The following is a 22,964-nucleotide window of genomic DNA, read 5'->3' on the forward strand; positions in this document are numbered from 1 at the left end:
CTAAAACCCTTTCTTCACATTTTACAACTCGTGCAGCAGGATAAAGGCACATATACAGCTCCATGAAAAAGGACCCTGAAACTGACATGTGCAGACATGCGCGCACACGCACGCACGCACGCACATTTAAGTCTGATGCAGTGTCTTCCTGCTCTAATTAAAGGACTTTTCTCCACACAGCATTCACCCCCTGTACTTAACATCTCCACACACACGTGCACACACTGCAGCTCCAGACAGAATACCACAACAGAAGAACAGACGGAGGAAGAGATCGTCAGCACTCTCACCTTTCACCTGAGCTCTACACTCATCTGTCAGTCTGGTTGTTGTTCTGACTTCCTGTCAGCAGGCACCTTTAGTGATTGACTATTTACAGTGAGTGTCTGCTGAAACACAGCAGCGGGTCATAAAGTTAGCTCTCCTGACAGGCTCTTTATACACACACACACACACACACACACACACACACACACACACACACACACACACACACACACACACACACACACACACACACACACACCAGTGGAGCTCTGTCTCTGCTTACACTGCTTCCTGGGCAAGTAATCCTCAACTTTTGGCCTAAACACCTAGGGAAAAGAATAAGGCAGACACGAACGTACAGCGCACACACACACACACACACACACACACACACACACACACACACACACACAGAGGGATATAGAGGTAGGGATTATTAAAAAATAGTTTTTATATTCAAGTCACATCCTCGCAGGAACCTAGGCATGTGGTTCTGGCATAATCACACTGCTGTCGATGGCAGCACACCAGATTCTTCTGTTTTCTTGGCAATAATAACAAAAAGTTAATTTCTTTGTCAGGTCAAGTTTTTTTTTAAAATATATGTTCTTGTGGCTGAAGCACTTGGTTAAACTGTACGTAGCAAACAAATTTGCAAGCACTAATACCGTTTTCCACACATGCACGCTCACATTTGTGCCACATTTGTTTTCAGTCACTTCTTTTTTTTGTTCATTTTTAATAAAGATAACTACTGAATGCTCATGAAAAATATATATCTTGCAGCATAACTTGTTAGCACTGCAGGATAAAATATGTTAGCCTGCATGTTTAATTTTAAATCTATCCAGCTTCACTTGATTATTTTAAACTCCTGTAAACTCACAGAGTGCAAAAATAGTGTACTGTATGACAATACAGGGCTGTATGTTAATTTTTAACTTTTCTATCGGTATTTTTCCACAACAGCCCACACACACACACACACACACACACACACACACACACACACACACACACACACACACACACACACACACACACACACACACACACACACACACACAGTGCAGGCTCTCTGTAGCCAGAAATTATACCCTTTAATTTGGGGATGTTTTTTTTGTAATTTAGAGTTTAATCATCATTCTCACACTGCAAATGTTTACGAGAAGCTTACATTTTACATTAATGTATCCCATTAACCTGAGTACCTGTAATTGGCATGCGCCTAGTGTCCCTTAAGTGGATAAAAGCATACACTCGTGCTTTCACTGAGAGTATGTTTGCAATGTTGCCTGTTTGCCTGGAGAATCACGGACTGGAAATCACAGTTTACCTTCCTTTTTGTTGAGCGCAGATGTGTATGCTGTGAATATGAGGCCGTTGAAAAGCCACACCTGTTCTTGTGGCAAAGGTAGGCAGACCAGTCAATCCTATCTCTCTGTTTCTTTCTTACACACACACACACACACACACACACACACACACACACACACACACACACACACACACACACACACACACACGGTAGGCAGGCTCAAATGGTTACCTGTTCCCCGCTGCAGACAAAGGCAGCCTTTATCTGTGTACCTGGGCCAGGCCGCCCTGAGCACAGGACACCTGAGAGGGTGTGGGAACTGCTTATACTGATCCACTCATATAGTGCAGCCACTGAGCCATATAAACACATCTCGACCACTGCTGCATAATGACACCAGCTTACTGGTATCTGCATGTGATTACTGGCTGGTTATACTCTAATCCTGCTGTAGTGTATGTCAAGTATTAGCTAAACCCTCTCTACCGCTGTCGTTTATAGTGCATTGTCTAGCAAATAAGGGAAATAATCTATCCTAATGAATGAATGTTCACATAAGCCTTTAACAGCACGTTAAATGTAACATAAATCTGCGCAGCGCATTAGTTTCATCTTTTCATTTGACCAAGAGAAAGATTTAAAGAGCTGAGAATAAATCCCACTGCTGTGTTTTATCAAAACATGAAAGCATCCGATTACATGTGCTGCGCATTCCTCTCCCTGATACAATTATATCTATGCACTATTAAAATTTCAATTCCAAAGACGTGTAATTTCCCTTGTCACAGCAGGGTGTTATTTTGTGACTGTTGTGGACTTTGCTGCCAGTGTTTCCCCCCCTGTAATTTCACTAGGCTGCTCTAAGACAGCGTGTCTGCATACAGAAGTTAATGAGTGGCGCTGTGGCGTGCATTTAATGCCAGCAGCCAAACGAGGAGCACTTTTAATTGTGATACGTCTCAAAATAATCCTTTAATGGGGATAAGCGCAGGAATATGAGCATAAATCTATTGCTGATTCAGCACGTCAACAGAGCCAAAACGCTGTGTAATCGCATAATTAAAGTTTGTCTGATGTTTGCTGCTGGGAGTTTAAAACAAATGGATTCGTTGCTGGAGCTGTTTGTGGTTTTTGACAGTGAAGATGTACATGTCTACACTGTTTATTTTACTAATGCTAGGGTGTATAAAGGTAGCACTGCTTTAAATGGGCACGTAAGCAAATCTATCACAAACTTGTTGGTGATCAAGATATTATTCAAACATCAACATGAACCCGTCCCACGCAGCACTTACTACTGCTGTTATCTCGCTGTGTTTGACCTTTGATCTACTAAAACACGGCAACCGCTGTATACATTCCCAGTTCCCACTTGGATTCAAAAGTTACCTTCTGCCATGGTGCAGCTCCACGGGATTTTTCTAACTGGCTAGCTGACAACAATAAACAGCCAAAGTAATCCAGCTATCAACACAGGCACTGTAATTTATTTTAAGTCTTTTCCACATTTGCGTCTGTAAATACTCACTAGAGAGCTGAACGCACATTAATCGCAGCCTGAAAGAAGTAACGCTGATCTGAGCCCACGAAGACTGAGCTTGTGGTCTCCAAAAGTACAAAAACTAAAGGATTTTTATTTTCAGGGATCATAAAACTAAGAAACGGTATAAGAGTAGATCTAGCCTCTTCAAAAAAAAAAAAGTTTTCACTGATGCCATTTCCCTGGCCGGAAACAGACAATGTCGTCTAACATCACAAACTAGGAAAAATAAAGCGTGTTGATGATTAGTCAAGATAAAATAGATAACACTTAAAAATGTACATTATTTTAGTTCTTTGGAAATGTGTTATCTCAATATGTCAGATAAAGGCGCACCCCCCACCCCCCAACAAAAATCTCTACGTTGAGTAAGACTAAAACTAGGTTTAGTAAAAAACTTTCAGTTGCTGAAATAAAAAAAAAATCTAGTCATTTTAAAAATAACAAAAAATAGAAACTAGCTGAAATGATGATCTGCACTCACCAAACAAACTGAAACAAAGTAAAAATACCGAGCGTTTCATCACCAGCGCGGTGAGGATCTGGTGCATTTGTGTTTGTGGGACTGGTGTCTACACGACTTTGGGTCTGCTGCTTTCACAGACTCTCATGTTTCTATCAAATGTTCTGAACAGCTTTGAATCTTCCCCCCATAAAAGCGCCCCATTTTATAATAACTAAAAAAGACCAAAACTAACCCTAAGAACAATAAATAGAGATAAAGATACTTTGTCATTTTGTGACTCTCCGTCAACCAACGTCAAGGGATAAAAACGGCTTTTTAAAAAAAACGACACAGACATAGTAGCAATAAAAAAAACATGTTTATATGGTTTTTTACAAGAATGCAAAGATTACAATAGTGTGCATTTGCTTATATAGTAAATGTTAAACAATAAATGATTAAAGCCACTGTGGAATCCAGCTTAAACTAAACTGAGCTTAAAACAAAAACACTGCCGGGCTGAATGGATAAACTAAGATAAACTAATCCTGATCATCAGGATCCAGTATAAACACTTTACTTTCCTAACCTTCAGGCCAATGCACACTTTGCTTTGCTATGATGCTGCAACCCACACAACGCTCCATAAGAGGCGCCAGTGATAAAATACAATAATTTAAGGTTTTAAGGTTGCAGCGTTACGATGCCTTATGACAGAAATATGAATAACCAGGCACAATGAAAAGATAACACACACACAGTCACACTTTTTTCCATGACTGCCCGTCCTCAGTGTGTTTGGTCAGACAGACGTGGAGTGTCCTGGCAGTGTGGTGCGACCATCTCACGTGTATGTGTGAGATCGCAGTTCAGCTCGGTCACATCGGACCACTAATTGCCAAGCAGCAGGCTAAAGAGCACAGCACTGTCTGCCGAGACAAGACGTGACATCATTCAGCGTCAGGGAAAAGCGCCTTCCTCAGCTCTCTGTTTTCTTCGAAATATTTCCATTGAGCGCTGGGACAGATGTGAAACAGCTTTCAAAATGGAAAGCATAAAGCGTCTGATGCAGTATTCTGTTGTTGCAACAGCATATTTCACAGCGTGTTCAGTTCTGATGAGATCCTACAAGCTGCTGTAGAGCAAAAAACGATGTCTAACTAGGACTAATTTGATGCAAATTATGATGCGTTGGCATACGAACAGTTAAAGGCAGCTGGGAACTTGTCGAGAAAATTTAGATCTAACAGAATATTACAGAGGTAGGCATGTTTAGCAAATGAGTAAATATCTTTGAAACCACAGCCTTTGGAGTTGTTATTAATGTTGCAATTGAACCTTGTGCTTCAGTGCAGCTACCATAGTTTTAAAAACAGCATTTTATGGATGATTATGACGGCTTAAATCATTAGAAAGTGTTTTGCTATTTATCTGTTAGTATTTTCTGATTGCTTACAGTTGATAACGCATCTATAGTGCAGTTGCACTTTCCCGGCTGATTCTTAAAATATGCATTTAATTAAGGTGAAATTAATTCAACCGCACTGATGGAAATTTGCCTCAGTTCAGGTTTATTTTGTGCACCGCTTCAAATGTGCAACACTGACACGTGTGTGGAAAATAAGGTGGTATTCATGGTGTTTCATTTTAATCTTTCAAAATTAAGCTGTGCTGAATTCTAGTGAAAGAAGTAGTCCAGGTTGACGCGCTAATCAGCATTTCTTTTGTCAGATCAAACATGTCAGCAGTTTTAAAGCAAATGGGTGAATTTTAGGTCAGGCAGTTTAGTTTCTTGGTATTCGTACTTCTTCTTCCAGCCTCCACCAGTGGCGACAGGTGAGTACCCCGGAGGCTACAGAGAAGGTTGGTAGTGGTGGTGTTAGTGGGAGGGTTACCTAAATGTTTACACATGGTGTGGGTTCTCCTAATCCTCCCCTAAAGCCTCAGGCAACTTACCCATGACCTACTGGGACACTATGAAGATGCATGCTGACAACCCAGCTAATAATCGCACAAAGCTACAACTCAAAAGGTACAGCTGAATGTCTGTGTGCGTGTGGCAGAGAGAGGGACTCCCAGCCTTTAATTGAAACCGACAACATGTAGAGAGGCCCTCTCTAACCTTGTCTCGGCCAGTGGGCTTCCTGCTAGCAGAGATGAACAAACAGTGAACCCTCATTTAACAGCCTGGAAAAATGGCGACCATCTCACGCATAAACGCCAAGACTTTTGGACCTTTAACCTTTCTCCTGCCCCCCACTCCCGGCTTCACTCATCCGCCATGACAACTGCAGTCAGATAAGCTGATGCACAAGAGACACGCAGCCAGGATAGCAACGACACAAAGGAGCTATTGACAAAACTTATGGAAATAACCTGATCTAATTATGGTGCTTTGTCAGGAGTCGCAAAAGCTACCATGTAGATGGAGAGCCAAAGATCCAACAGGTTGTTAATCCAGAAAATCTGATAATGAGCACCTTCTGACAGAGGATGGTTATCAGAATGCAATGAGATTTGAAAAAAAGGAGAGCTGTTTTAGCAGGTTATGCGGAGATATGAAAAGTTAAACCCAATCAGATTAGTTAAAATTCAGCAAGCATGTCGTTTTTATAGTAAACGTTCCATTATACATATCATCAAGTCTTCAAATATCTTCTTTTTCTCCAACCACTAGATAAATGCCTTTAGATATTCATACATATTAGATTTAACTGACTCTCTTACCTGACTAGCTAATGCTAGTATCCTATATATTTTTTCTCTTTAGCTAATTTGAGCACCAATTCACAGAAGAAGTTCAGGACACTTTACACTGCACCTTAAAATATTAGCAAGAAACCCCAATGCTATATATCCAGAGGCTGATAAAACATATTCCTCCATGCTAAAAAATATTTTAAACACAGTACTCTGATACTCCTGGGTGTCTTTATTCATTACTACAAACATAAGCAAATCACTATTGTTCAGAAGGGTTAAAGAAATCTGAGCTGGCAGCAATCACTTCAGAGTGTCGGGTCAGAACACTTGCAAATGTTCAGATGTAAGAGGAACAAACAGGCAGAGTCCAGGAATAAAGTTGTCATTCTTTGTATTTCCAATTGAGAATGTGCCCGCAGCTGGGCGAGAGAGTGTGTGTGGGTGTGTATGTGTGTGGTTTGGTCTTATGAACGCACACACTGTCCGTTGTTCGGCTGCCGTTTGTCCCTGAACTAAAGTTGCGGACATGCACCCCGATGGTGCATTCAGGGGGCATAGAAAATCCCATACACAAACCTAACCCTTTTGTACAACTATAGTTTAAACTCAGTCCTACAATACTCAAACATCTAATCCGGATTACTCCACAGCTGAAAATAGTTCCTGACAAATGATTTGGTTTGTTGATAAAAGTTTACATTTTGTTTTCAAGTGGCACAGTGGAGCAGAGGTTGCCTCACAGCAAGAAGCTCCTGAGTTCGACAACCATTTGACTGGGTCTTTGTGTGCATGTTCTCCCCGTGTCTGTGTGGTCAGACTGGCGACCTTGTAGGTGTACCCTCCCTCTCACCCAGTGGTAGCTGGGGGAGGCTCCAGCCTGTCACAAACCACATCCTTTCAATTTATTACTCTGGGTTGTTTTGTTTTGTTATGTTTTTTTTTGTTTTGTTTGTTTTTTAGCCCAGAAGAGTTCTAATAACTGACTGCCATTCATGCAACTGCATTGGTTTCATTTTAGTTTATGGCTTACATCTGTCTGCTGAACAGGAGGATGGGGGGTTTGTTAGTTCTTCAACTGTCAATCAGAGCACTTTGATTCCTAATCTGATCTTTTGCCACGAGCTCTCGAGAGTTTGACCTACTTTACACCAAACTGCTGCTGCATCTCTCGCATTCATCAGCTCCTGTGTTTGCACACACGCTCTCTGTTGCACTTTTAACTACAGTATCTCTCAGCACCGAGCCCTACCCATGCTCCTCGCTTTTATCATGCGGACAGGCACGGACAAGCTATAAGTTGTTTTGAAATGTGATCAGGCAAAAGTGGAGCACGCCTGATGAGATGACCATTCAGAAATGATTCGTGTTTAGCTGAGAGCTAAAGCTGTAAACTATTCAAAACCAAACTGTGAATACGAGCAGCATCGAGGGGATTAGTGGGTGTGAAAGAGAGCTGAATGGCCTTTAAATTGGGAAAGAAGACATGCTGCAGATGAATGTGAAAGCAACACCTGGTTTATGTTTTTTTTCCTGAAGAGCACAGATGTGCAGAAAACATTTTAATGAAGGGCACTGCTTCCAAACCCAAGAATGCATTATCGTGCACGAGCCCAAATGTGAACACACGATGCGTCTCACTGGCCAAGTCAATAACCTGGGGCTACAGTCTTAGACAGGTGTGCAGCAACGCAGTCAGGGCAGTGCTCTGTACACATCGCCCCTGGGTTTAGATTTCAAAATTCTGTTGGTTTTAACCTTTGTATATGGGCCAAAAAGCCCTCTGACAGAGCCATGGACTGCTGCCTAAAAAGTAAAAAGTTTATGTTTTCAAAGCGAGGCTGGAGCCTCCTGCTTGCCTCAGAAAAAAACGTTTCTAAATACAAATCAAAGCCATTGCCTTGCTTATCATTATTAACTGAGTGCAGAGGCTTTTAACTCAGTAGGTGGCCTGTTTCAGAGTACAGGTTTTGAAGACAAGTTCACGTCCAACTTGAGAGGCGCCCTACCCCCAGATGATACGCAGGAGACACTTTTCCACATTCCCCGGATGACTCGGCACACTCATTCCTCTGAAATTGACCGCTAAGCTGAGGCAGGAGACAAACAAAGAAACTCGAAATCACACAAGCAGGAGCAAAAGGCTGCTATTATGGGCTGTTAACACTGCTGCTATTTAGGCCACAAGCCAAAAAAAAAAAGGAACATGACCAAGTAAGTTTAAAATATCAGTGTCACTCATGGTTAAATGACAGGTTGCTCTCAGTCAGTGCTGCTTAGTGATCTTAGCCTAGTTTTTAAGGAAAACAGGTGAGTGAGGAAACCAGAGCAGAGGCACTTATGACAATGTTTGTGAACATCTATAAATCCCATGAGGTAAACAGGGAAGCAGTTGCATGCAAGGTTAGCAGGGATAGGTGAGGTGGGAGGATCGAGAGGTGTGGCATCCAGGATTGCTTTCCTAAACTTTGCACACACCTACACAAACATGTGCACATGCACACACAGACATACACACACACTCAGACAGCCAGTGTCTGAGTGGCAGGTGATGGGGCAGGTGCTCTGCAGACATGCAGTTGTGTGGGGGAGGAAGTGTTGGGGAAAGGCAGGGCTCCTGCGGCAAGCAAAGTTATAAATCTGTGATATCAGCAGGCGTGCAGAGTGAAATCAGAACTTCAGTCATTTGCTGGGAGACCAAAAAATGTAGTCAGAAAGAAAAACAAGTCAGTCATCAAACATCTTTCTTTCCCTCCAATGAGAAAAAAGATAGATAGATTATCAGAGAGACGATCTCCAGCCTGTAATAAAGTGTAGTAAAACAGTCCAAGGTCCTGATTTACACTTTCTGCCCGTATGATGTGCATATGGCTCATTCGAGACAAACACACCGCAGTAAATCAGATAATCCACAAAACCGCTCACAACTATCTAATTGTGCTCCAGTCAAAATATGAATCTCCAGACTATCCATACACATCATCATCGTCGTCATCGCCATCATCATCGGCAGCCGTCAACTCACATGACAACGCACTTAGTCATCAGGATAGCAGAAAGAGGGCCAGCCATCACCTGGGATTTTGCTGATGATAGTAGAAAGACATTCAGAACAAGTCAGAGTGTTCTCTCTCAGTGGGTGAGCGAGAGAAACACAGCAGCTTCCAGCTATTAAATGTCATTGGTGCATTACTGTTTTATTCACTGATGAAGCGGCGTCAGCAATTTGGCCAGTTTGGGGCTTTTGAATAAGCCCTTCGTGTCACATATGCAGATGAAGGCATTAATTAATACAAGCACTCACACGTTTCGAAGCACACGGAGCCAGAAAAGGGAAGGGTTAGTAACAAGCTCTTAGCCAGGAGCCACAAACACAGAGGTGGATTTGAGTATTATGCTAAAATCTAACAAGGAGGAGAACTGAGCAGCGTGTTTGAGCTGAAGTGCCAAGTTTCAGCCCTGTGTAGTTTTTAACAACCCTTCATCCAGCATATTCCAGACATGCACTTACCTGCCCCACTCTGCAACAACTCACTGCTCCACTGTAACCATCACATTCAAGGCTCACCTTAGTCTACACTGCCTAGGGAGCAGCTGGAAACATTACAGATGCAAGAAGCAGCTTCTTCCAAGAGAATACATTAAAGCAGAAGCTAATAATCTCACTGGCAGGATACATGCATCAATTTGAGTTGGGTAACTTGACTATCTGCAGACTTTGCCTAAGCGGGGAAGCCAGCACAATGGTTAAGCTATTAACTTGATTCTACCACACACATGGCTTTAAAGAATGTGTTCAAATGGACGCCTTTTGTTGGTAGACAATACACCTGATAACCCGTCTCATGACTGTGCTTCCTGTATCCAGCTGAGAGTTTATAAGCTGTCATATTTATGCAATGCACCTGACGAGCTGCACAGCACTACTTTCCTCAAGTGTATCACACAAAGCACAGCCTGCACTCTCGGGCAACTCAACTTCCACTCACAGCAGCCGTCTGATATCAGAGACAAGATGGAATGTGTGTGTTGGTTTCATGACTTAATTTGTTATTTCAGAGTTATTGCTGGTGTATGTTTAGTACTGTACCTCAGTGGCGTTAGCAGCCTAATGTGAGTGCTGGATGGAGTTCAGCAGCAGTGTGTGAATCCAGGCCATCCCAGGGTCAGACTGGACTCTGTTATCCATTGCTGCCTTGTGTTCCTCCCGGCTTCTCTCCTCCCTCGTCCTCCCTGTAGCTTTAGACACAGCCTGGACTTTTATAAACTGCACTCCTCCGCTCGGATCTTCTCCTTGTTCTTGTTCCCCTCTCCAGAAAAACAAAAACAGGTTGAGAAAAAACAGCCACCGCTTGCTGCACTCAGAGCTACTTGCAATGCAGATCCCCTCTCTAAGCTCTTCTGCTCTCCCTTCCCTCTGCTTTTCCCTCTCTCTCTCCCTCTCTCTCCCTCTCTCTCCCTCCCTCTCTCTCCCTCCCTCTCCCTCTCTCACACACACAGCTACTGTTAGGGAAGTGCTGTCTTATTTTCTCTTATTCTCCTCCCCTTCTCTTGCCCGTTCTATAAAACTGATAGTTATTTAGTTTGCCATTTCAGCACCTGCCCTGAGATTGAAAGGGAACATAAATTGGAAGGATAAGGTTGCACTTCTATGGAAGTGTTGAACCACTAAAAACTCTGAATGTGAGGGCAGTGGGGTATCTACTTTATCAGAAAAGTGATTACTTTTGTGTGTGCATGCATTGGGAACCGTCCTAATGTGTGAGATTTGCACATGGGGATTGAAAGGCAGAGATTTGCATGTTGGATTTTGTGCGTGCAGCTCCATTGCTAGAAATGCCTCTGGCTGCGGGAGCGAGCGCACGCCTGCATGCAGCTTTCACCAAATGTCAGACTCCGAGATGGAAACGGAGAGAAGCTGCAAAGGAACGCTTGAACCGTTTATAGAGGGATCAGCAATGTTCAACAACCAAACATGAAAAAGAATGGCAGTTGTGAGTTGGGTTAACTCGGGACATTGGTGTACTAATCAGTGGGAGTATGAGTACGACTTGCCTTGCCTGCTAGCGTCTTGCACCCTGCTGTTATGTGCTGGATTGTCTCTGGGGCATCTTTACACAGCCTGCACCTGGGGTCTTGCCTGGTGTGATAGACCCCAGCCTCTATGGATCTTGTGCTCAGAGCTTGTTCTTGTGCTGCCATGATTAGTGCCTCTGTGCTGTCTTTCAGTCCAGCTTTGTCCAGCCACTGGTAGGATTTCTGGATATCAGCCACCTCCTCTATCTGCCGGTGGTACATACCGTGCAGGGGCCTGTCCTTCCATGATGGTTCCTCGTCTCCCTCCTCTTTCTTGGGTTTCTGCTGCCTGAGGTATTCACTGAGCACTCGGTCAGTTGGGGCCATCTTCCCAATGTATTCTTGGATGTTCCTTGTCTCATCCTGGACTGTGGTGCTGACACTCACCAGTCCCCGGCCCCCTTCTTTCCGCTTAGCGTAAAGCCTCAGGGTGCTGGACTTGGGGTGAAACCCTCCATGCATGGTAAGGAGCTTTCTTGTCTTTATGTCAGTGGCTTCTCTCCAAAGCAGCTGGATAGCGTAGTGGTTAGACTACACGCCTTTGGAACAGAGGATCGCAAGTTCGATTCCTGCCTGGGGCGTCTGTATCCAGTAAGGGTCCTAAGGCTAGACCCCCTATGCTAAGCAAGCCTACCGCATACATGAGCGAGACAGATAAATATGAAGGCATGCCGGCTCGGACGTCGCCCGGATCAACAAGGTCCGCGTCAGGTGTTGAGGAACCAGGGCACCCTGACGAAAAGTGGGCAACAAGAAGGCATCGATGGGCAAGAGACGAAAACAGGGCGTTGTTGGAATGCTACTACGCAAGTAACCCCGGCGGAAGGGGCTACATGAATAGGATGAGGGACCTATATATATATATATATATATATATATATATATATATATATACACGTGTGTGTGTATATATATATGTATACATATACATATGTGTGTGTGTGTATATATATATATACACACATACATATATATGTATACATATACACGTGTGTGTATGTATATATATACATATATATCAGGCAACACGTAACACTGACTGAACCCTGAAATGCAGCTGTATTTCTCAGTATGTGCATTTGCAACTGAAATGCTAATGCATTGACTATCAGGCAAGTTTCGAGGGCTTTTAAAAAAAAATATTCAGCTGAGTCCTCATCATATGCCTCGTTGCCATGTCTTGCTTGCATGCAAACATTCCCTCACTTCACTCCAGCAGCCGGTAAATGAGCCAGCCGGTGTCCGCAGCGCATACCTGTGCTCGCTGACATGTACTAACTCACTCTTCCTGCAGGCCATGGCAGAGGAACGCAGAGCAATCACAACAATCTAAAGGATGAATGTGGCCAAGAGAGAGAAGAGGAGGAAGAAGATAGTATTCATTACAAAAAAAGTGACTTCAGGAATGAAATAACATGAAAAAAAAGAGACTGAGGTGGAAGAGGAGATGAGATGAAGTAAAAGTCAGGAGTTGCCCACGGCCATTGGTGGAGTTTTTGTGTGGGGAGGAGGGAGAGGAAGAGGGAAATCATTAATGAAACACCTGTCTGTTTCTGACTCCCAATAAATCAGAGACTTTTCATCTTTTGGGGGGGAAGGTGATGTTTTAAGAAGGAGGGCAAAATGAAGAGAAGAAGAAAGTGGAGAAGACAGATGGTGTGGAAGGATTAAAGTTCCAGCAAGTACAGCATCTCTGAGGCTGTGAATCCCACATCGAGGAGGTGTTTGCGTTCGTCAAACTAGATTTATTTGATCAAAAATGACAAAAAAGCTCATATGTAAAATATGGCCTCTGCTCAGGTGCTGTTTCACTCCTGTTTACAGTACTGTACAGCCATACTGTGCAGGACATTCACGTAGAAAAGACTTTCATGCTTGGTGCTGAGTGAAAACGCAGCATAAACTATGTGATGATAATACAGTCAGTGAACAATGCCAGCTTTGTGAAAATGAGGAGCAAAAAACCCCAAAGCACTGTTGACTCTGTTGATCTTGTTGTAACAGTTTGTCCAAGAAAGGTGAACTTTGACCTCAAGTCAGCATTCGTCATAAAGATAATAACAATACACATTAAAGAGGCAGTCTGCCGAGCTCACACATAAAAGTCTGTTTTCTTTCCATGAGTGGCACTACTGATCCTGTGCACTCCTTTGTTTGAAGCCTTCTGTCCCTTCAGAGGAGTTTTATAAAGCCCCCCCAAAATATTCAGGATGAGCTTTTGCAGAGTCAAGGTGTAATCCAACTTCATTACATTTCAGGTCCTCTGGGTATCCCAACAGTAACTCCAAGAAAAACACTGCAAATTGGAATTTATGCAATTTCAAACTATGCTCTGTCAATACAACATTTGGCATCATTTAAATAGTTCATGTTGTCAGACTTTGAAGTCAATCTGAGGCTGCGTGGGATACACACACAGTACTGCAAGTAAGTCCCACACCTGCGTGGCGTCAGGTAGCATTAACAGTGCATGCTGCAGCTAGTGGAAGCCAATCAACATACTAATTTTCCCCACATACGTTGCTTAATTATTTAGCAATACATAGATTTATGCTTTATAAATTCATGCCCTTTGCTCCAGTAACATCAGACTCTGATAATGTTGCAATAACCATGAGATTGAAAAAAATCCCAAATATGTTGGAGAAATGTCCATATGAAGAAGGTGGGCAGGCCGAAGCACACCTGCTTACCATGTATCTGTGCAGATGAATATGTATTAGTGATATGAAAACCAATCCCAAGACAGTATTCCACTTTCTTGGGAAAATTTCACTTATCCGAGATACAAAGGAAAGTCTCATATTCCACCAGCGTTCAGTCCCACTGCTTCTTTTCCACAGAGGAATCCTAACTCATGTTTCCAAGGGACGTGTCACTTCCTTCAGAGGAGGCAATGGCAGAAGTAACGGGAAAGAAGCAGAAAGGCAAGAAAAAGAGTTAATTGTGTTAGACTGACTACAATAAGAGGTACAGAGGAGGAAAAGGCTGACACAGATACTTTTGCTGCAGCGATCACATCAGGTAACTACAACACTAAATAAACTGGTTACACAATGAAATGTAATAAATAATTTCAGATGGCAAAGTCCTTAGTCTGTATGTCCTGTAGGCCTCACATCTAATAAAATGGTTGCTTTTTATCTTCGAAGAGCAAATATGCACATTAAATTCACACAGTGTTGATCTAACTAAGTTCTAAATTAAACTAAACAAAATGTGACTTTAGGGGAGTTAGAGGATATAAAAATCCCACAATGCCACCTGCTGTATTCAAGTTTTCAGACTCCAATCCAAAACCTGTGCATCCCAAATGCAATGAAACCACAGGGAGTAGTAGTATTAGTAATTAGTATTAGTTAGTAATGTTGAGGAAAGAGCTAGCTATTAACTTGGATCAGCAAATAAAATAAGCAGCTTCTAAACAGAGACTAACTAATGTGATATGGAGATGAATAATCACCATAACAGCGAGCAACTCTGGGCCCACTGACGTCTTACAGATGTTTTGCTGACTTACATGTACCACATTATAACTTTTGATTAAACAACAAAAGAAAATCAGACTTTAAATGATCACTGGATCGGCTTAAAAATATAAATTAATACCAATATTTCTGAACTGAAATCATGACATCCTTTTTAGGAATGCCATTCACTTACCTGTGCTGTACTTACCTGTCCTCATCCAGCAACATTCACTACATGAGACACATGACAACAGCGTGGGCCAGAACAAAGGGGACACACACACACATACAGGTGAGGATGAATATACACACTATGACAGTCTATACCCGACGATCATCGCTCAATCCCCGTGGGCAGAATATGAAATTTGACATGTGACGTGTTAAGCTGCTTCGTTTTGCTGAACATAATGATTTTTCATTTTATTTAAAGTCCAACCTGAACAGAAGTGCTGATGGATGAAATAACCCGTGCCAACACACATCAGGTCACAAAGTCTGGCGATGCAATCAAGCGAAATATTTGGCACTGATCCCACATAGATTACCTCTAATGATCATGCTGTACGCAGCGAGTTTATGACAGCCAGTATAGCCGCAGGTGCTTTGCAGGTGGGTGGGTGAGCTCTTAAAAGCCTTTCAATTGTGGATTTTATTAGTGTGAATCAGCTGTGTCAGAGACAGTGACAGGTTTGACACTGCATGGATCACCTACGTGGAAACACACTGCAGAGCTGGATTTGTTTATCATGCAGCTGACAAGGAAGCACGGTAACATTTTATTAGAAACTTCTAATAGAAAAGACTTGTTTTTATTTTTTTTCTGCTCTCAGACACACAAATTTGTATCCAAAAGATGATTTAAGTGAGTTTAATATGAACATATTTACCTGGTCATTGTTAACTAGATTTACTTTATATGGAGAAGTGTGTGCTGCATGACCTTGTGTGTGTGCGTCCCATGTTCTTACTGACCTGGGCTGGAGGTGCCTGGAGTGGCAGCGGCGGCCGCTCGGGCTCGACTCACCAACAGGGCCTCCTGGTTTTCAGCCAGAGCTTGCTTAGCCAGGTAGCGCTCCCTCTTCATCTTCAGCTCCAGGGACTCGGGAACATCGGGTACAATCCAGTCAATGGCTCGCAGCACGAAGAACACCACGTGCTGGTGACAGTAAAAACAACAGCAAGAACAGTGTGAACAATCTCCACATCACAAATTGTCATTAATTTTAAGCAAACAGACAGCTGATCTTCAAGCATGAAAATGGAAAAACAGTACTTGTAGTTTTATTTTCCACATAATTTGTACAACTGGTGAATAATTTCTTCTCTCTCAGGTGAGCATTAACAAATAACTGTGAGGAAATGGCAGAGAGGAGGTATATAGAGAGAGAATAAAAAGTGATGCAGATGGAAACAAAACGGTAAAAGAGGACTAAATCATTAGAATTTGTCCAAACAAGCAGAACTGGCATAGAGGTGTCAGTGAAAAGGCAATACTAAACAAAGGTAAAACCACTAAAACAGGCAAAATGAAGTAAATAGAGATGCTAGGAAGCTTCCGTCATACCTCAAATGCAATAATAAAGCCAAGTCTGACTGCCAGGAGCTCCCAGTAAAACAGTGTGTAGTTTCCATTGTTGTCTCTGAATGCTTTGTATCTGAAAAACCCCAACAAACATAATTTGTTACAAAGTTACAACAAGAAATATTTGTAATACTTGGTGTGTATAATATACAGCAGCAGCACATGAAAAGAACAGTCTTAATATTCAGTAATATCACCCATTGTTGGCCAAGGCTATGACATGAACACACTTAACTTAAATGTTAAGAAACTTAAATGTTGCTTAGCAACACCAAAGTAACCATATATGAGAAGTTGAACTTGACACATAAGATGAAGGAATAAAAAGGAGCATAAAAAGAAAGCTCAAAGCAGCATACCTGCACATAGGGTACTCTGTGTAGTTGAGTGGGGCGTAAGCCAGGGTGAAGTTGACGTATCCGTTGAGATCATTGTCAAATTTGTACTGATACAGCAGGCGAGGTAAAAAATCTGAAGTGAACGCTATTAGGAAAGCCTGAAAAAGAATAAAAGATAATAAATGTTCTTTTTTTCCTCATATTGCTATGTAGTCTGACAATAATGTATTAGACATGAACTCACATTGGCAATGACAGACAGGTGTGACAAAGCTTCCAGTATGTTAAACCACACTCCGATGTTTTGTGCACGTTCAGCCACCGGCCGGCGGTACTCGCACACAAACTTGTGTGCATCCAAACGAATCTCCACCCAGTTGTTAAGGAGGGCGAAGAGCGGAGCGAGGGGGAACGCCGCCACAAAGATAGTAATGAACCCAAACTGGAGCACTGCAGCACATGAAATTAAAATTAGATAATTAATCTTTGCATTTTTTCATCAAAATGGATATTATCTATGTGTGAATTTTTAGTTGGACTGAACTGGCGATCCGGTTGAATGCAGTGATATTAAAGTCTCTAAATCAGATATGGATACTCACCCATCTCCAGGTACTCTTCGAACAGGCCCTCACACTCAACCAGCTGGTAATCCTCTTCCCAGCGCCGAGGCTCATGGGATGCCTTGCCACCCAGCACTTTTGCCAGAGTTCTCTTCTGGCGCCAGGCCTTCACTTTACTGTTAGGGAAGAAAAAGACATTTTCGGTTTAATTCAGTTTTATTTATAAAGGCACACATTCGCCTCAAGGTGCTTTATACTCTAAGGTTAAAACCAAAAAACTATTCGAAAGAAACCCCAACAACAGACAACCCCTGTGAGCAAACATTTGGCAACAGAGGGAAGGAAAAACTCCCTTTTGACAGGAAGACACTTCCAGCAGAACCAGGCTCAGGGAAGAGCAGCCATCTGCCGCGACCACTTGGGGGTGATGGCATGGGAGAAGACAGCAGAAACAGGAGAAAGGAGATAACTATGGGAGAAAGTGCCAGAGTTTAATAACCGCTAATGACTAAATAGACACGTGGTGCAAAACCATGCAGAGAGTGAAAAGAAGTGAGTGAAGAGGGAAGGGAACGCCCCAGCAGCCTGGGCCTATTGGAGCATAACTCCAGGGTCACCTGATCATTTGATGGAATCAGGATAAGGATTTATGTTAGTATGCATTGTAACATGCAATGGCAAAAATGACAGAAACAGCACATTTAGAGGATGTTCATTACATCACAGATATGACACAGGACTCATTTTTTGTAGCTGAACAGCAATCATTGTTCCCCAATAACCACCATAGACTTTCAGTTGGAATTAGTTAACCAAACCTATTTTCTATCACTGGAAGCATTTGTTGCTGATGTAATGACTGCAATCCCCTCTCATCTTTTACAACACATGCCGCCCCACCACTGAGTGGGGAAATGTGCTTGTTTTCTTCATGCAGTCATCTTTGTCTGTTTCACTGCAGCAGCACAAGACCAAATTTCCAGCATCATCCCCTTGGCCACTCCACATTTATGATTCATCACTAACATCAGTTAACACAGTCCATGACTGCCCCTCTTTGGCCCACTGTAAGCGCTGGCTTGTGTTTGGCTTCTCTGCATGTAAATCTCATTTCATTCAGCCTGTTTCTGACAGTTCTGTAACAAATGTTGGCTCCTGTTTCTGCCCATTTATTTTTCATGTATAGCAATAATTTCTGTCATCATATCTGTGATTTGTTTATGTGCTACAAAGTAAAAGAGCTGGATCCTCAAGAGTGATGATTACATAATTTTGCCAGAGGTTTTAAGCGTATTTACTGAACTGCTCCTCTGCTGCCCTTATTTTACACTTACTGTCTGCAGTAAGTCTTAAACAGTCACACACAGCTGATGGTGCAGAGGCACATGGATGAGATTTACTGCACTAAACAGCTGGAACTGTGGAACAATATGACACAGCACAGCTACTTTTATGCATCTCCCACATCTGTACCAGTTTTAGCTTTTATCCTAACTCTGCTTTAATCTTTTCAGTTGTATTTGACAGTCACTGTACTTATTGCTCATGTGTTTGAATCTAATTTGTTTAATTATTATTTTATTGCAGAAAAAATTTACTCCTGAAATTTTTTCTCTAAAAAGTAAGATGTCCTGGTAAACCACGAAAGCTTTTAAATAAATAATAAAGGATGTAAATAAAAGGAAGAATAAAGGATGTTTAAATATGCTGGAGATTGACAACAGAACATTTTTCTATAAAAACATAAAACATATACATAAAAAAACCCATAAAAGCTAAAAGTGTAGCAACGTACGGTAAGATGAACTCCTGAACGTTGTTGATGAGCTGTTTTCCCACCATTATGATGAAAAGTTGTTGAGCCAATTCAATGAGGCAACCCCCGGCACCACACTGTAACGCAAAGACACACAGACATGACACTATGGGGGCATCATTTTCACATGCTGGTACGTTACAGGCTCTCTAAATCACTCACGTCTTCATTTCTCATCCCGAACAAGGTCCCGTAGTTGGTAGGGTAACCCACAAACCTAATCACAGAGAGATCAGTGGCACCTTAAATACTTTCTTTGTCTCAGTGTCTTCATCTTTTCATGATTATCCTGTGTGTCTGTTGTGACTCGTGTGTCTCACCTTCCTTTAAAGAAAGCCACATAAAAGGGAGACGAGTAGAAGTTGACAAACTGGAAGATGAACACCTTGAAGATGAAAGCGTTGTCATACTGGGTTTGTGTTCTGTGCATCTCTGCAACACATCGCACAAAAACACAGTGTTAAAGACATCGAGACAATGTTGCCTTTGATTTCACTTAGTTTAAATGACTTCAAAGTGATTTTTATATAGATAACAAGATATTATGATAACTGGTTTACAGGTAGTCAAAACTAAGAAAAAAGGGAAACCACAGTGTAAACTATTTTTTTTACATTAATTTGGGGTGTTTTTTGATTTGTCTGTTTTTTTACAAGAATCAAGAATCAGCAGCGAATATGATTGTCTATCATACTTTCTTGACTGAAATGAGATAATTCTACAAATACTCTGCTGGATACATCATCAACAATCCTGCCGATATCCATTTTAAACAGTGGCTGAACTGTTTAAACATCAAGATTAACAGTTACAATCTTTTTGGAGGGGTTAAACATGTACACTAAAATTTTTACAACAATCTGGTTGCATAAATATGCACATCCTTAGCTATTTAAAGCCTGACCCATGAAATAATTGTCAGAAAATTATTATTTATTTGTTCTTATTTTTTGCCTAAACAATTAAGCAGAGTTTTTGCACACTGATCATGTGAACATCTCAAGAACTCATGAAAAGTCATGTATCAAATATGGTACACTGTGAGTTAAAGGGTTAAACTAACAACTTTGTTGAAGCACCTTTGCATTTTATTACAGTAGTCAGTCTTTTTGGTTAGTTGTTAGCATGGCACGTCTTCATTATTTGCCCTTCTCTTCTCTGTAAAAACACTCCAAGTTTTTCAGATTATGGCGCCATCTTTTGAGCACAGTCCTCTTCAGGTCACTCCACAGTTTTTCAGCAGGATCTGAATCTGTACTCAGGCTGGCTCATTTTTTGGTGAATCAGTTATTTTGATGATCTGGATATATGCAGCTGGTTGCTGCTGTTGTGCTACAAGGTCCAAATCCTCTTGATCTTCAGTTTTCTAGCAGATGCCTAAAGAGGTTTTTTGTGAAAAATGATTGCTATTTTAGTACTGTTCATAAATCCTCCCAGCTTGACTAAAGCCCTACTGTAGTTCCAGATGAAGAAAAACAGCCCCAAAGCACGATGTTATCACTACCATGCTTCATTGCAGGTACAGTTTTTCTCTGGTGATGTGAACTGTTTTTGTGTCAAACATATCTCAAGGAATCACTCCTAAAACCTTCAACTTTGGCCTTATCAGATCATGACACAAAACCTACATGCTTGTGGACGCTCTGATGTATGTATATCATGTGTGTGTTTAACTTGAGATTGTTGTCACATGTAGTACACAACCAGTTCTTGCCAGAAATTCCTGCAGCTCATTTAATGTTGCTGTAAATCTCCCTGGCCAGTTATCTTCTTGTCTTTCCCTCAGTTCTGGCAGTAATGGGGTTTTTTTCATCTATTTTCAGCAATGAGATCAGTTTGATGTGTTTGTAAGTTATTTGCAGATCACAAATTTTGTTGGAAGATGCCACAAGGTACACATCAGGAAAATCCTACAAAAACAGCTGAACTTCATTTGATTTTAATGAGTCACTTTAACTGATGACTAATGTTTAATATGAATTCACATGTGATTAATCTTACCCCTAATTATAAGAAGGCGTGCAGACGTGTCCAACCACATTGTTTTTAGGGTTTTTAAAAATATTTTTTTGTGTGTAGACTTTTTATGCCCTCTGTATCTGTACTTTACAGTCCCATAATTCTGCAACATGATGCAGCTACTTTGACAGAAACAATAACCATAAGGATCCAACTGAAGAGATTCACCTGCTCTGGAGAAGTCTGAGCTTTTAGTTAGTGGCAATCAAGTACAAAGCTGATAACAATATACACCACAGAGGTTTGAGGTGTGTGAGAGCAGCATTGATTCTTACCCCATTTAGTGAGCTGCTCAGCTAATGCAGTGTAGACCTGGCCCATCAGCAGTATGAGCCCCAGGTTTACAATACTGCTGGAGATGTTGGCTATGGTCCCTGCCTGGGGGAGGAAATTAAATGCATGAATGTTTGTATGATAAATAAAATGCAGTGATTTGCAAAATCATTTAAACATGTACAAATATATTTAATTAAAAACAGTACCAACACAACACAACTCAAATGTTGATCGTTTTTGACCATGTGAACTGGCAGTAAAAGTTGAGAGAATGGCAAAAAAATGTGTAAAGTTAGTAACACTGAGCTGTTTCTTGGTATAATGTAAATATGAGAATTTTACTGCAGATCATATGTGTTACATAATATGATAAAAAGTGTCAGCATAAATTTCTGTACACAGTGGACAAAGAAGAAAACCAAGACTGAACGGTCATGATTGTTGACTGGAGCCTATCACATCTGTCACAGGACAAAGGGTGGGGCTACTCCCTGGAAAGGGAGCCAGTCAACCACAGGGCTTAAACAGAGAAACAGACAACCATTCACACTCACTTTCACACCTATGGCCAATTTTATATTCACCAGTTAACCTAACATGCATGTCTTTGGACTGTGGGATAAAGCCAGAGCACCCAGAGAGAACCCACACAGTGTGGGGATGTATGAGTCTGGGGCCTCCATACAGAAAGTCCCCAAATGGCCAGTGGATTCCACCACCACTGCACCACTGTGATGCCCAAAAAATGAAAATGTTATATTAAAATGTGATTGTGATCATTTTTAATAATTTAATAATTGCATTCTCTTCTTATTAACAGTTTTCTTTTTGGAAAAAAGCTCCAATGTGTTTGTAGCATTTCTTTGTGCAAAGCATGAAACAGCTGTAATGTACCTCTGTCCGCAGCACAGGGCTCCCAGAATGAAATATCACCACACTGATGATACCACGGCACACGACCACCGTCACCAGGAAGATCATCACCACACACAGCTGAGAGAAGAGGGGGAAAAGCACACCTGTAGCTGCGACATAATATGCTGCACACAGCCAGAGGCACACAAAGGTCTGCTGTCATCATCAACACCATGCAGCATAATATAAGACCAAGAAGTCAAGAGTCCAGCATCCTCATTGCGGCTCTCATGATGCTCATCATAAAACTGATCCATATCTCTTACATCCTGACTGACATCTTTCAGAGCACAAACAAAGTTTTTAAAAGACGGCTTTAATTGAATGTGCTAGACATGCATATGCTTTTCTAAGTCAGTAGCATTTAGTAGTAGGATTTTTCTAAAGATTGGCAAGCAAGCAAGAGCTTCCAACAAGAGCTTGGATCAGGTATTATTCCCATAAAATTTAGTAACAGCTGAATAATTGTTTCCATGATATTCATTTCTTTTCTTTGTCTAATAGTGGATTCTATTCCTTTCAGTTTCGGGAAATTAACTTGCAGACATTTTCATTCCTTATATCAAAATTCACAACTATCATAACATCAGTATGTTTCCAGCAAAATCCTTCTACTGAACAGGGAAGAGAATTAGA

The 22,964-nt window shown here is 41.6% G+C and overlaps 1 protein-coding gene across 2 annotated transcripts in view; it reads right to left on the reverse strand.

Annotated features, from left to right (window-relative positions):
• The window catches only part of ano11 (anoctamin 11), a 29,768-nt gene that overhangs the window by 534 nt on the left and 6,270 nt on the right, over positions 1-22,964 (reverse strand). The window contains exons 13-23 of one of the 2 annotated variants that reach the window (XM_026153844.1): positions 22,308-22,406; positions 21,413-21,515; positions 19,439-19,550; positions 19,281-19,335; positions 19,098-19,195; positions 17,342-17,478; positions 16,984-17,189; positions 16,761-16,897; positions 16,384-16,474; positions 15,792-15,975; positions 13,071-14,228 (exon numbers count right to left, since the gene is read on the reverse strand). In XM_026153844.1, the coding sequence (XP_026009629.1) occupies positions 14,197-14,228; positions 15,792-15,975; positions 16,384-16,474; positions 16,761-16,897; positions 16,984-17,189; positions 17,342-17,478; positions 19,098-19,195; positions 19,281-19,335; positions 19,439-19,550; positions 21,413-21,515; positions 22,308-22,406 (1,254 nt within the window). In that variant the 3' untranslated portion in view covers positions 13,071-14,196. Of the gene's footprint in view, positions 1-13,070; positions 14,229-15,791; positions 15,976-16,383; positions 16,475-16,760; positions 16,898-16,983; positions 17,190-17,341; positions 17,479-19,097; positions 19,196-19,280; positions 19,336-19,438; positions 19,551-21,412; positions 21,516-22,307; positions 22,407-22,964 lie in introns of those variants that run through there. The other variant, XM_026153843.1, reaches the window with a different exon arrangement.

This window comes from Astatotilapia calliptera, chromosome 20 (assembly GCF_900246225.1).
Source record: "Astatotilapia calliptera chromosome 20, fAstCal1.2, whole genome shotgun sequence".
Classification (NCBI taxonomy): Eukaryota; Metazoa; Chordata; class Actinopteri; order Cichliformes; family Cichlidae; genus Astatotilapia; species Astatotilapia calliptera.